The following is a 15,178-nucleotide window of genomic DNA, read 5'->3' as shown; positions in this document are numbered from 1 at the left end:
AAGCTAGACGATTTCAAACTCATCTGGAACCAAACCTGGAACTTCCCAACGGCATCCCACCTCGCTAGCAAATAAACAAATAAAATAAAATCCATTTGAGTATTCTTCAAGATATGATAAAAAAAAAATAAAAATAAAATATTAAGAATCAGGTGAAAGACTTCTTTAAAATGGCAACAAAAACGACCTCTACCGAAACTTAATAGAACTGAACCAGGTCTGAATTCTCTATTGGAAACTCACCTTCAACTCCTGTCAGCACACTCACCTTCTCAAATTCAACAAACAACAACATCAATCAACTAGATAAACCAGAATACCACAAACTAATCAGAAAATCAACTAAATTCTTCGGTCGAAATAGCTCAAAGATTCAAGCACCAATCTAATTGCTAAAGAAGTTAGAAAGACTCAGAGGCTTTCTGTAGTTCATATTAGTGCTCATGATTTTTTTATCCAAATAAAATCCAAGGACCTATTTTTTTTTTTTTCTTTTTTTTTTTTTTTTTTTTAAATTGATTTGATCAAATCGCAGATCGGTGTTACCATATTAACTAAATATGAAATTAACTTTTATTTTACATGAGGAGATATTGAATTATATATTCCAAAGTTCGCATATCCCAATTAAGAATTGGGTTGGTGTGAACAACAGAAATCTATATTTCCCACTGACTTGGAAACTCACGCTAGCGTTGGTATGTAAGAGATGGTCGGTGGTTGTAGATCGTCTCTATTTCAAGTACACTTCATATTTGGATGTTCATTTTGGTAGTACTGATTTCATGGTGTCTACTCTCAACCACGTGAGAAACACCGGAATGAAATACCACCCGGCCAACGAAGGTGAAGGACAGCTGCATTTCTATGATATCGAAATTCCATATCCTACCAACTGTATAGTCTCTTTTAAGATGACCATCACCACTGATATAGCTGACCAGATTGCAATCTACAACCGCCAAGTCGATCGTCTAATAGAGTTGCTCGATTCCGGTATGATCTATAGTCTGGTTCTGGATATTGGCGGATTGACCAACGCTACACTCCAATATCTGAACAAACTGAGACCGCATCTAGCCAAAACCAACCGACTCATGTATCATATGACCCATTCCAAGCATTACAACGTACCTACAACCGAGCTCCAGAGAAGTAATAGTTTCACTCAGTACATTGAATATCTAGAGTCTCTAGAGAATATCAACTCACTGTATATCTTTAATTTCCCAGAAGAGTATCCAGCCAACACTTTATATCGGGTATATTCCATCCAGAGTCTTGCCAAGTCACTTAGGTATGCTGTCATTAGTTTGGATGATAACCAAATCCAGTTCATTACCAACCCAGAATACCGACGTGCATTGATCAGTCTCGAGAATCTCAACTCTTTAATTCTCCAATTTGAATTTGGAGCGGAGCACACCCTGGATTTCTCGTTTATCAATCAGATGACCAATCTGAGTAAATTAAATATCAGATTCGATTTCGCTGATGATATGAAAACAAATGAATCCACAATTCGATCTCTAAATGAGACGTTGGCGACCAATAACAAGATCACCAGTTTCAAGATAACTTACTTTGAGGATTTCCCATTGCCACTCACCATCAATATTGGATCGATCAAAAAGTTGGCAATGCAAACATTCAACAATCTAGATGCTGGACATCTCGAGAAACAATCAGAGCATTCAGCAGTGGAGTGGTTAGATTTGAAATACAATTTCAAAGCAATGCTCAATCTTCCTATTTTCACCAACAATTTAATATTCAAGAATATCAGATTCCTCTCTATCACTGAGAATAGTATGGATGACTTTTCATTCCTTGGTTCTCAATATTGCAACGTTGAAATATTAAAACTGTATACAATCAAGAAGATCATGCCAAGTTGCAACATTCAGTCGCTATTTAGCAACCTAGCATCTAATAAATCAGTTCACACCTTCTCATTGGACTATCAAATCTCAGACTGCCCAGAGATAAAGATGTTTGTTAAGTCCAACAAGAACATCAGAATAATCAGAGTCAATAAGTTGTGTTGTAGTACATTGGTAGATTTACTCAATCGATCAAAAGATTATAGTCTATATAGAGTTGTAAAACACTTCCATACTTTTTGTAGAAATGTAGAATAAAAAAATAAGAAATAATTTTGATAAGAAATATTTAAACATTTTATTAGTTATTTGTTTTTTATTTTTTTATTTTTATTTTTTTAATATATTATTATATATTTAGTTATGGACTTGAAGGTCCTTGTTGACAATTAAAATTAATTGCCATAAGGGGTGAATAGTAAGGTGGACGGTATTGAGTTCCATTTTAATCTTGGTAGGAGTAACACTTGTCAAAGAATTCGGTTTGGTCGATTCTGAGTGGAAGATCCTCTTGGATGCTTGATTTTTGAAGGTCGATCGATTGTCCAGAGTTGGATTCTCCGGAATCGTGGTCGCGATTGAATCGAATGAGATCTTGTTGGTCGGCATCTAGTACACCGTGCTTTGACTTGTAGTGGAACAACACTTCCCAGTAGGCGGCAAATACAACAGTTACAATCAGTGGAATAACAACGAGATTACCTAGAAGAATTTATAGCCATTGAAGACACCATCATCAATAGTTGGCAGATGATCAAACCGACAATGGTACGACGGAATGCACTTGGATAGAGTGAACCACCCGATTGGTATTCCGGTGTCGATACCCAGAAATGAATGGTGTCATTGTGGAGTATGCCAAACAGATTTGGAGATAGAGCAAGTTCATGGCGTAGCTTGTGCTGTAGGAGAACGAACCACATTTCTTTGTATCGGCGATTTGTCTTGGTGTTTTGGCAAGCCATCTCAACTTGATGAGATTGATGAGCAGTCCGATGAAATGTAAACTATAAGATTAAAACTACTATGTTTGGACTCAAATAACTAAAGATTTGATTGTTTAGCCAATGTCCAGTTACTCCAAGGCAGTTTGCTCTTAAATATATTAGTTTGGTAACCGAATTTATATATTTGAAATATGTTGGCGGCAGAAATATTTTTCATAGTGGGATATTTGTGTGAAAATTTGATTCACAAACAGGTAATTTTATATTTGTTATGTTGATGGTGTCTATGACTGGTGTGGTATAATCTTCTTCAATGATTTTATATGATGATAGTGTGTGAGGATTCATTACAGTGATTAAGACCTCCACCATTACATTAATGAGGAGATTTAAATTTACAAAAAAAACTGGCTTCTTCTTGTAAAAAAAACAACAAGGGTGCTTCTACAAATGTTTATCAAAGAATTCTAATATTATAGAATGTCTCCAAACTGTAACTTATTCAAATCGTAACCTTTCCTTGTAATACTGTGACTTATAATGATGATCAGACTCATGGAGTTAGTTTTCAAAAATTTTGCAAAAAAAAAATTCTAAAAATTTATATTGACTTTGATCAAATTAATAATAGATACGAAACACCCTTGTCGAACCAATCACAAACTAATCTAAATTGGTTAATATTTTAATAAATAACAACAATTTAGATTTATTGTGTGTGGTGTATTGTTTGTGTGGAATCTGTTATAGATAGTTTGTTTCAACTCAGAATCGAATCGATTGTTGTTTAAAGTAGTACTCTTTCTTTATCTCACTTAGAAGCAAGCAAAACAAATGTCATTCAATATTGGAAGTTCACCTCAATACAATAGAAGAGGTAGTGGTGGCGGTGGCGGTGGAAACAGAAGAGGTAGTGGTGGTGGAGGTGGCGGTGGTAGTGGCGGTGGAAATAGATCGATGCAAACCAATCCAGAGGACGATGTCAAATCAAAGTTGACCTCATTGATTGTTCGTATCGGTGACAAATCGACAACTGCACTCAATTCGAACATCGAAGGTTTGGTCGGTGTATTACTACCGGATCTATCAAAGAACAGTTCAACCATTCAAAATATATTATTCAAATGGTAAGATTATAATCTTATATATATCGAATTAACAATCTACTTTATAATCTTAATCTTTTACTTATATATATATTATATCTTTCTTTCTTTCTTCACTTTAGTATTTCACAATTACCTTATAAAACACCAATCTATGCTACCATAGTCGGAAAGATGAATTTGAAGAATCATGAATTTGGTAAAGAGATTGTTTGTACTTTGGTTGATGGTAAGTTGTATTATATACCTGTTAATATACATTAATAATATTACTAGTGTAAACTTCTAACTCTTTTTTTATTTGATATTGATTTAATAACAGAATTAAATGATGCACTTGCTAAACAAAAGTTTGCATCTGCCAAGTTGTTGATACGTTTCATTGCATGTTTGATTGCTACCAATGTATTGTTACCCTCTGCAATCTTTGAGGTATTCGAGACATTGATGTCAGTCTTGACACTACCACAATTCACACAAGCCAAGTCTGATTTCTATATTTATCTTGTCATGACAACAATTCCATGGGTAACTATATATATATAATAGTTTATAAACATAATCTATATTAATACAATTGTTATTAATCATCATATAAACAAACAATTATTCAATATTATATATATATAGGTTGCACAATATATTCAACCAACTCATCAACAACAACTCGATACCGTTTTAGAGGAATTAGAAACATACTTGGCAAGTAGATCTGTAACAGAAAAGAAATTCTTCCAATCATTTACAGAGGTATTTAGATCATATAAAATGGTTAAACTCGAATCGTTTATTAATATTTGTTATTATTGTTATTGTCTTTAGAATGATGATAGATTAGAGCTATTGATGAAGCAAATCAAAACACAAAAGGAAAACAATTGGAATTGCGATTCAATCATACAAATCAACAAGTCATTCGATTTCACCGAAGCTAATCAACATGTTCTAACTCCAATTAATATACCAACTGAAGATTCTGTAATTATCATAAACAATCATCATTATTATTGTTTATATTTAGTATACTAACAAATCGAACAAACTATTATTATTATTATTATTATTATTATTATTATTAGAATTTCAACTATCCATTATATACAAACCCAGTATTTAGATTATTTGATGATGGTACCGATGGACAGTTGAAACCAATCGATAGACACGTTATTGAAGAGTATATCGTCGATATTCTCTACTTCTTCAACGGTAGTCATAAAGAAGCTGCTAAATTCATCTACTCTTTACCAGTTCAAACAGAGATTGATCATATTGTAGTAGAAGTAAGTTTGAAAATGATGATGATAATATTGAATAATGATTAGTGTTATTTATTAATTTATATTATGTTATTTAGACTATATTAGCAGAAGCATTTAAATTACCACATTCATCATTTAAATCGATATACTACTCTGTTATGTTTGTCGATTTGTTCCGTGACCAACATGCCACTATCATTCCGGTTTTCGCATACGCAATCAATATGTTGTATGAGAATATCGATCAAATGGATACAGAGATAGTAAGCAGATTCTCATTGATGTTTGCACACCATCTCAGTAACTACGAGTTCAAGTGGGTCTGGTCGGACTGGAGTGTTCCACTCACCGCAGCATTGGGTGAGAACGGTGGTGAGAACGACATGCTCATCCTCCTCCAACGTAAATTCATCGTGCAACTCCTAGAGTCGATCGTACGTCTTAGTTATCTCGATAAAATCAAACAGATCCTCCCACCAGAATACCATTCCTACCTGCCAACTGCAATCGCTCCCAATTTCAAATTCATTGATCCCAATACCAGTATGTAGTAAATAGCATAGCAAAAACAATAGCATCCACTTACTAATATCCTTCCTACCTTTAATTAATCATCTAGATGAAGAATCAAAAGATTTAGTTTCACAATCACACAAATTGCTGTTGTCATTCAAACAGAAAGAACCGATTGAGAATATCATTCAACAGGTCGCTGCCATTCCAGAGAATATCAATGTCGTCGAATTGGTCACTAAATGTATTTTACATATTGGATCGACCAGTTTCTCTCATCTTACCTACGCTATCGAGCGTTATGTCACCTTGTTCAAGACCACTATCAAGTCGAATGAAGACCGTTTCGAGTGCTTGAAGAGCACCCTCCAATTCTGGCAGTCATCACACCAACATGTTGTTATCGTTGTCGATAAGCTCATTACCTATAAGATCTTGGCACCGATCGACCCGATCGCTATGCTGCTCTCTGGTGATCCAAAGAATGGTGTTGTCGTCACCGATGCTTACGTGTGGGAGATCATCTATAACTCGATCGAGAAGACCAATATCATCATCGACACACTCGCCAAGGACTACGAAGTATCGATGAACTCTGCGGAGAAGGAATTGAAGCTCAAGAGTGCACAAACCGAACAACAGACACTCTTCACAACTATGTTCAAATCACTCGACGCCCTCCTAAAGAATCCACACATCGATCCAGTCTCCACCAAGATCCTCTCTGGTCATCTCAAATCGACTGCCAGACGTTATCTCAACCAATTGAAACCATTGTTTGAAACAAACACTGAAATCCTTGAAATCGTTAAACAATTTACACAATAAGATCTGAAGCTGCTGAAGATGCTGCTCAATAGAAACAAATGGAAAACAAAATGAAATAATAATAAACAATCAAGAAATAATAATAATAGTAATAAATGAAAATGAAAAAGAAACAATATGTTATTACTATTATAATATTTAACAAGTTTTTTTATCTTATTTTATTCTTCTTTCTTTTGACTACTAGAGATATCATTCTCTGGTTTCCAAATTGCACTAATTACATCGTGAACATCTTCATCGTCATCAACATTATCATATTTACTCTGATCTTCGGCACCAACAACAGATTTCATTCTTTCTTCTTCCAATATCAATTGATTTCTCCTCTTTGTATGATCGATTCCAAACAATTTTGAACTCATAAACTTTCCAAATTCATCAACCTTTTTTTTTAAAGAAAGTAGTAGTTAGTTATAGAGTAAAAGAATGAAACAATCGTTAATGAATGATTAGATCTAATTTAGTATTTAGTTAATAAGATTCATACAGTCTGTATATTATTATATTTCTTTAATGCATATAAAGCAACACCTGTTGTACCAAAACATAGAAGAGTTCCACCAAACAATGCCTTTGCTGTATAGGCAAGTGTACCTGGTGGTGCATTACGCAGAGTTGTCTTTATACCACCAGTTTTTCTTGTACCTAGCATTATACCAAGAAGAAAACCAAACGATATCAAAGCACCCGACGTCAAAAAGAATGTAGACAAAGGCATGTCTTTAGTAACAAACACTGGCATGTTTACAAATTTAGGTTGTGGATTTTCATCTAAATATTTTTGTACCTTTTGTTCTAGATATGAAGTAGTTTTATTTTCATTATTACTATTATTATTATTATTATTACTATCACTATTATTACTATTATTATCAGACATTTTAATTAATTGAATGAAATTAAATCTGAATCAAGATCATTTTTCATGACACGCCGAAACATTAAATCTGATGATATAATTATTCGTTTTTATTTTTTGGTGGTCATTGTTTGTTAAGATTTACAAAAAATTCATACTTTCCTATCTTCCAATAGATTGTATCTACTATTGTTGATTTTGTTGAGTGTTTCAAGGGCATATCTTTAATTGGATTTATCACTAAAGGATCTGTTGGTTCTATTGCCTTCCAGTTTACAGAGAGATGAGGTAAAGGTGTCTATAAATAGATAGATATAAATAGTTAGATATAAATAGTTAGAATCAAAATAACTAGTTTGAAATACATTACCTCATAGAACACAGGGAATTTAAATTGTTTGAGAACTTGATCAATCTTTTTGATAGTATCATTCAATTTATCTACATTCCTACAAACATTGGCTGAGAAAAACAATCTAGATTGACCATCGTTTACAAATGTAGATATAGTTTCGAAATTAATAGTAAATCTATGAAATAAGATTAGTAAATGTTAATAAAGATACTAGATCTATTCTTATAAATGGTTTTTTTTTTTTTGTTACTCTTTAATATTCTTTAGTTTAGTTGTCATTTCAGATGTAAATGTATCTATATGATGTTCCCTCATTGTGAATACTCTTGAAAGCGATACATGGTAATCGTCTACCACCTCTAATACATCATGTTCTTTTGCAATTGATCCAACCTCTTCTATCATTGCATTTATATCGTCGCTAGTAGGAATCTTAACATAGACATATGTTGGATAGTTTCCATCTACATGTTCAAACAATCGTTTCTTTCCATTGTCCAATACCAACTCTTCTTTGATACTCTCGGGGAATAAGTCATCTGGTAAATCTGGGATCTCATCAGCAGTAGACACTACTTTGTTGTTGTCAATTTTGTCAATCTTTATTTTCTTTACCACTTTTGAACATGATTTCTCTTCTTCCTCTGAATCAGATGATGATCGTTCATCACCAGATTCATACTGAAAGATAAGATCCATACGAAACAAATCATAACAAAAAAAAAAAATAATTGTTTTGATCCCAAAGGTGAACGAACACAAATGTTTGATTTATCACAAATTTCTCACTTTAAAAGGGAAATCAATCTAAGATTATAAATGTTAAAAGTTAGATTGATTAATTAAAAATAAACCAAAAAAAAAAAGAATATAACAATAAAGTTATCATGAAATTTAATTGTTGGATTGTGAATATATAATTTACAAGATTTTATTTTATATTTATTTATAAAAACAAATAATAATTTAATATTATTTGTTAGTATTTTAGCAGGTTGTTATTCTATTTTGTAAAGAAGTTTTGATTTGATTGTTTAAAACTTCTTGCTGGCTTTGGGGGCACCACCGATTAAACCATTGGCAGTGTTGAAAAGATTGATTGGTGATGAACCGTCGGTGATCATAACTGAAGAAAGACCCAAACCTTGGAGCAACTTGGCTTGCATCTCTGGACCAGATTGGGCGATGGACTTGAGGGTCTCTTGACCGATGGAGTCGACCAATTGCTTGAACTTCTTGGCTTCGATGGTAGAGAGTTCACGTTGTCTTTGGAGTTCCAAATCATCGAGTTGCTTCTTGTAGGCCAACTCGGCTTCACGTTTTTGCTTGATCAAGAGCAATTCAGACTCGGCACGGATCTTGGTGGCTTGAGCTCTCAATCTGGCTTGGTCGACATTGGATTGAGCAGTGATGGCTTGAGCCTCAGCTGTAGCTTGGGCTTCGGCGGTAGCTTGACCGGTGGACTCGACGGCAGCAGATTGAGCCTGGAGCTCCAAGAGTTCCTTCTTGGCAATCTCAGCTGCAGCCTCATCGTTAATCTTTTGACGTTCCAAACGACCACGAGCACCTTGCTCCAACTTCTCAGCTTCATGACGAGCGGCAGCCTCTTGAGACTTGGTGGTGATTTCAATGGCCAATTGTACAGACTTTTGGAGGGAGTCACGAGTACGTTGGTCGACTGGCTCTACAGATTGAATATCAATGTTGGTGATGACCAAGTTGTTAGAGGTGAAGGCAAAGTTCTCTTGGGTACCAAAGACGGCTTGTCTGATGATTTCAGCGGAACGCTTGTGGAAGTCGTCGAATGGGACGGAAGCGACGGCACCACGAACACGTGAGGCAATAGCCTTGCAAGAGTCACCAACGAAATCTGGGACTTGGAAGATCTTGGCGGCATCTTCCTTCTTGGTCTTGTCGACGGTGAATTGCCAGTTGTATGAGAGCTTCAAGGAGAGCTTGGCATGGTCAGAGGTTTCGACAATGACAACATCAGTCATGAAATCTGGACCCAAGTAGAGGGCGATAGCCTTGATCATGTGTGGACGCTTTGGCTTCTCACCAGACAAGGAGAGAACGGTGAAACGTTCGTCTGGACCCAACATAACTAAATCTGGACCAAAGACAACACGAGACTTCTTCTCTTTATAATCGTAAATTTGTACAGCAGAGTTGTGTGGAGCACGGTAGGTGACGACACGGGTCTTATCACGGTTGTCGGCAAACTCTGGGTTGTTGTTGTCCTTGACCAAGATTTCCTCGACGGTCTTTTCGAGTTCCATTGACCAGAGCTCTTCGTTTGGCTTCAACATGTAGGAACGTCCAGAGATGGTGGTGACCTTACCGGACTTGATGTCACGGACGTAGATACCTTCGTTGTCATCCAATGGAATGGAGATACGCTTCTCGACGACATCGACTTGGACTGGTGGAACGTAGTCGGTTGGACCGTAAATCATCCAACGGTCACCGGCCAAATGGTTGGTGGTTCCTTCGGTAAAGGTTTCCTTGGCACGCAACAACAAAGCTTCTTGTTCGTTCAAGACGTAGACGTTTTGGATTCCACGCTCCAATGATTCACCTGGACGCAAGAAGAAAGAGAGTTCACCCTTACGCAACTCCTTTTGTCCGAGTTGTGGCTTACCGGTGGTACCGATTGGATCCAAGACAACGCAGTATTGACGGTTGGAGAGGGTGGTAATTGGGACTTCACCAACAACGGTTTCATATACGTCTGGAATGTGAGTTTCAGAGTCGGCAGAGGTGACTAACCATTCTTCACCAGCCTTTCTGGCCTTACCGGATTCGTCGGTGAATGACTTGATAGCCTTCAAGTGGAGAGCCTTCTTGTCGGTCAAGATGTAGGCGTTGATGGTATCGATGACCTTCTCGTCGACACCTGGGAGGTAGCCACCGACAGTACGGATCAACCATTCCTCACCAGCCTTTCTGACGACACCGGTACGGTCGGTGAATGCCTTGTTGGCACGCAACTTGAGAGCTTGGTTTGGAGCGATGATAGTCGACTTGATTTCCTCTTCGATACGGACTTCGATACGTGGTTGGTAGGTACCTGGACCTTCGTACAACCATTCGTCACCAGCAACACGTTGAACCTTGTTGTCGGTGAAGTCACGGAGGGCACGCAAACGCAATGCACGCATTGGTGGAACGATTTGGAGGGCAGTTACCTTACCGACCAACTTTTCACCTGGGTACAATGGGAATGGGTCTTGTGAAAATCTGATTTCCTCATCACCATGTCTCAACTTTACTTGATTATATTCATCCAAAACCAAAGCACCATCATCCTTACGAACTACTGGGTTAGCAATAGTACAGTAGTTTCTCAATGGAATCATAATCATTGGCTCTGGTCCAGCAACTACTTTCTCATGATCTTGACGTGTAAAAGTGAATGGACCAATTTCAACTCTAGTAACATTTGTATTATTATCTAATACATGAATGTATTGGTGTGGTTTAATTCTAATTACTAAAAAATATTAATAAAAAAAAAGAAGAGATAACATTTTTATTAGATTAGTATATCGATTTTGGTTGTTATAGAGTTAATAATATTATAATCTTATTTTATCTTACCAGAGTTAATATCAGCCATTTTGTTTGATATAATATATTATAAAGTTATATATATAAAGAAGAAAAGAAGAAAGTTAAAGTTGGGAAATTAAAACTAGAGTGATATTTAATATAACAATGAAAATATAATATAATGTATAATTATATTATTTAAAGATATATATAAAAGAAAGGTGTTGATGAATATTGATTTGATGATTGATAGATGATGATTTAAATAAAGTGTTGGTCTTGCTTTTAAATTTAAACAAAGATTGACAATAGCTTTTTGTTTGACAAAAATTCCAAATAAATTTTGATATTTAAAAATTTCAACATTCTTGGAATTTTCTCCTTTGATATTTTTGAATTAAAAAACTCACTAAAAACAGGGGCACAATGAGCTTTTTTTCTCACAAAGACCAACTTCAACCCTTTCAAACTTTTTTTTATTAATTTTTTTTGAAAATTATTGAATTTTTTTTTTTTTTATTATCATTTTTTTTTAATATCTTAACTTTTTTTGATTTTTTTAATTTTTTTTTTATAATATTAATCATTAATTTGATCTTTAATTATTTTTCTTGTTATTGTTTAATTTAATATATTTGATTTTTTGTAAAATTATGATTGATATAATAACATTTGAGAATTGTCGACAAAAATAAATAAATATTATCCACACAAAGATTAATAGTTATTTAGTTATTTTAAATGTTTATCATTTAGAGTTGTTGTACAAATAATACATTTAAAGTTTGTTTTTATTTAAAAATTGTACAATTTTTATTTGTTTGTTTAGTCTCAAAGAACTAGATTTTAATAAACAAAATTTATGTCAAACAAACCTTTTTTTTTTTTCATTGTAGTAACTGAATGATTACATCTATTCGTTATTTTTAGGCTTTGATCAAACTTTATCGATATTTTTCAGATCGAACTTTTTTTAAATTTAAAAAAAAAAAACCACTTACAAATTCATAATCGACAATTTGAATGGTAATAAACAAATTATATGATTGACAAATTGCTTACTTCTCAAAGATCATTGTTTTCCATTTAATATTTTTTATACATAAAATTTGTTAAATTAAAAAACTACTAAAATTTATTATTACAGTAAATTTTGGATATTCAAATATTATTATTATTATTATGATTTAACATTGATTATGATAAATTTATACGCTATGATTTAACAAGCTCACCCACAAAAAAAAGAAAAAGAATAAGGAAGAATAAATCAAATCTAAAAATTTGTTTTTGATCCAACAAAAAATCGATTTATTGGAAATAAAAAATCTAAACCATTTTTTTTTTCTAAATTTAGATAAAATGAAAGTTGATTATTGTTTAGTTTTTTGGGTAGATGTAATAAATTATAATAAAAGAATGTGAAAATATGTAATATTATTTGTGCTCGGTCAGTGGAGTTTGAGATTTCATATAAATCAAAATCAAAATCAAAATCATAATGTTGGTCTACGACTCTAAAAGAGTTAAGTTCCACTTTAAATTTATTTGAAAATTTTTTACTTTAAAAACTGGCTTTCATTAATAAATGACTTTAATTCTTCCTATACTTCACTTTTATATTTAATATATTATATTAAGTATTATATCTCTTTTAAATCTAAATACACTGGTTGTATCATTAACAAACACACACATCACCACAACACAAGATTATGAATGATAGAATCTTTCCCACATTTTTGAAAATATTTTCACATATTAAAACGATACGAGTGTTGTCGTGCTCCAAATCACTCCACATAACTTCAATTGGATATTTGATTGGTGTTGATGAACTAGAAATAACAATAGTAGCCAGATAAACAATTACTCCTATCTCTTTTTGTTATTCTGTTGTGATAATATGTTTGATTGTTTGATATATTGTTTTATTGAATTGGAAAAGTAGAAAAAAAAAAAGTTAAGTTCTTTTAGGTAGTTGTCTGTTTGTTGTCTGTCTGTATGCCTGTTTGATAGTTGACATCCACTCACTACAAACAATTAATATATTTATAAATTTATTAATACTAAAAAAAAATGATGATAATTTATTATCATATTATATTAAAAAATGGAATAAACATTTTTAGAAAATAAGCAGCAATTGGTGGTATTTATAATTGTTTGTTTGCTTGTTTGTTGGTTTGTTTTTACAAAAAGGTTAATCAAGTAGTGAGTTAGTTGGGTGAATTAGTTAATATTATAAATCAATCAAACGACAACAACAACAACAACACTAACAACAAACAACAACAACAACAACAAAAAGTAAGTAGTTTCAAATTGATCCTATTAACAAAAGAAAAGATTTTGATTGTAATTGAATTTAAACTTTTGCTTTTGAGAACTACGACTGTTTTGCTACTACTCTATCTACTGCTGTCACTCCATTACACAATAACTACTACAACTACAACATTTAACATTTAACAATTAACAACAACATCATCATCACCATCATCATCAATCAATCAATCAATCATCCATTTACTTTTGCTATTCCATTTATTTTGTAATTTTAAAATAATTTGTGTAGTTGTAGAAAAACCTAAAATTCTTTTTTTTTTTTGGTTTATATCGAATTATAATTATATTATATTATAACAAATCGCTATCCTATCATATCTATTATTTATTTCATTTTATTTATTTATTTATTTTATTATATTATTTATTAAACTAATCAAAATTAGATTGATTTGATTAGTCGATCAAAAAGATATTTATATTTTTTATTTTTATTAAATTATTATAATAAGTAAAAGAAAATATCAAGAGGAGAGAATAGAATAATAACAAGAGAGAAACAGAACAGAAGATAACAGAACATAACAAAACAGAAGTGAGAGTTATATTAAATTAGATATTAGATATTTTAGCCAACTTGTTAGCTTATTAGAGTTGAATAAATCAATTTGTGATAGTCATTGCAAATACTGGCTGGCTTGATTATCAACAAACAATAAAATATCTAAAATTATATAGGAGGTAATAAGAGGTGGTGAGGGCAGAGAATTGTGTAGTGGAAAAAATTCGAATTTTTTTTTTTGTTAAGATTAAATATTATTATCCATTTCACGCACGAAAAGAAATTTGATGAAAAACACAACAAAAACGCAAAAGGTGCAAAGTCAAAGAAAAACAACAATTTATTTTTAATTTTTTTATTGATGTAACTTTTTATTTTTTGGTATTTTTTGATGCCCACAAAAAAAAAAAAAAACAATAAAAAAAATATCAAGACTATTAATTTTTGCTTGTTTCCAAACAAAAAAAAACTATACTTTTTTCAACTATAGAATTCTATAAAAAAAAAATAATATAAATTATAATAATTTGCTTGTAATAAAATAATAATAATAGTAATTGTTTTAGTTATTATCTTTTATCTATCTATATTATTTTATATTTTTAAAAAAAGATAATAAATAGTTTTTCGATATTATTTGTGTAATAACATCATCATCATCATCATAGTTAGCAATAACAACTAACATTATTAATAGTAATAATAGTAAAAAGTACAAGTTTGAAACACAACATATTCAAACAAACACATCATATTACCAAAAAAAAAAAAAAACAAAACCACTAAACTATTACATCAAATCTACAACAACAACAAACAATCAATTTCTATTTTATTTTTATTTTTTCCACTTTATTTTCTTTAAATAGTTATTTATTTATATTTTATTAATAATTTCCATTTATTAGTATATTTATAGATTTTTTATTATATATAGTAATAATAATATTAATAATAATATTTATATTTTATATATATTTATGATATAGATTTACAAAGATGTCTGCGTAAGTTATTAA

At 32.2% G+C, this 15,178-nt stretch overlaps 6 protein-coding genes across 6 annotated transcripts; 2 read left to right on the top strand and 4 right to left on the bottom strand.

Moving 5' to 3' along the window:
• Positions 1-560: 560 nt before the first annotated feature.
• On the top strand, positions 561-2,141 carry PPL_07321 (uncharacterized protein; the record flags this gene model as incomplete). Its single annotated transcript, XM_020578158.1, has 3 exons — positions 561-996; positions 1,189-1,297; positions 1,481-2,141. The coding sequence occupies 3 exons, from the start codon at positions 561-563 to the stop codon at positions 2,139-2,141; spliced, it is 1,206 nt and encodes a 401-aa protein (XP_020432606.1).
• A 187-nt stretch (positions 2,142-2,328) lies between these two features.
• On the bottom strand, positions 2,329-3,202 carry PPL_07320 (uncharacterized protein; the record flags this gene model as incomplete). The annotated part of the gene is made up of 3 exons (XM_020578157.1): positions 2,329-2,585; positions 2,644-2,890; positions 3,083-3,202. 3 exons carry the CDS (start codon positions 3,200-3,202, stop codon positions 2,329-2,331), a joined length of 624 nt encoding a protein of 207 aa, XP_020432605.1.
• Positions 3,203-3,664: 462 nt separating this feature from the next.
• ncbp1 (initiation factor eIF-4 gamma middle domain-containing protein) lies at positions 3,665-6,539 on the top strand (the record flags this gene model as incomplete). Its single annotated transcript, XM_020578156.1, has 8 exons — positions 3,665-3,957; positions 4,059-4,165; positions 4,259-4,464; positions 4,567-4,686; positions 4,759-4,914; positions 5,016-5,219; positions 5,294-5,600; positions 5,818-6,539. The coding sequence occupies 8 exons, from the start codon at positions 3,665-3,667 to the stop codon at positions 6,537-6,539; spliced, it is 2,115 nt and encodes a 704-aa protein (XP_020432604.1).
• Positions 6,540-6,700: 161 nt separating this feature from the next.
• PPL_07318 (uncharacterized protein) lies at positions 6,701-7,422 on the bottom strand (the record flags this gene model as incomplete). The annotated part of the gene is made up of 2 exons (XM_020578155.1): positions 6,701-6,925; positions 7,030-7,422. The coding sequence occupies 2 exons, from the start codon at positions 7,420-7,422 to the stop codon at positions 6,701-6,703; spliced, it is 618 nt and encodes a 205-aa protein (XP_020432603.1).
• A 103-nt stretch (positions 7,423-7,525) lies between these two features.
• PPL_07317 (HVSL domain-containing protein) lies at positions 7,526-8,455 on the bottom strand (the record flags this gene model as incomplete). The annotated part of the gene is made up of 3 exons (XM_020578154.1): positions 7,526-7,699; positions 7,772-7,931; positions 8,007-8,455. 3 exons carry the CDS (start codon positions 8,453-8,455, stop codon positions 7,526-7,528), a joined length of 783 nt encoding a protein of 260 aa, XP_020432602.1.
• Positions 8,456-8,790: 335 nt separating this feature from the next.
• On the bottom strand, positions 8,791-11,375 carry PPL_07316 (major vault protein; the record flags this gene model as incomplete). Its single annotated transcript, XM_020578153.1, has 2 exons — positions 8,791-11,249; positions 11,357-11,375. 2 exons carry the CDS (start codon positions 11,373-11,375, stop codon positions 8,791-8,793), a joined length of 2,478 nt encoding a protein of 825 aa, XP_020432601.1.
• Between the last annotated feature and the right edge of the window lie 3,803 nt (positions 11,376-15,178).

Source organism: Heterostelium album, assembly GCF_000004825.1.
Source record: "Heterostelium album PN500 unplaced genomic scaffold PPL_scaffold6, whole genome shotgun sequence".
NCBI classification, from domain to species: domain Eukaryota; phylum Evosea; class Eumycetozoa; order Acytosteliales; family Acytosteliaceae; genus Heterostelium; species Heterostelium album.
The sequence above is the reverse complement of the archived record's forward strand: the minus strand, read 5'-3'. Positions and strand labels throughout refer to the sequence as shown.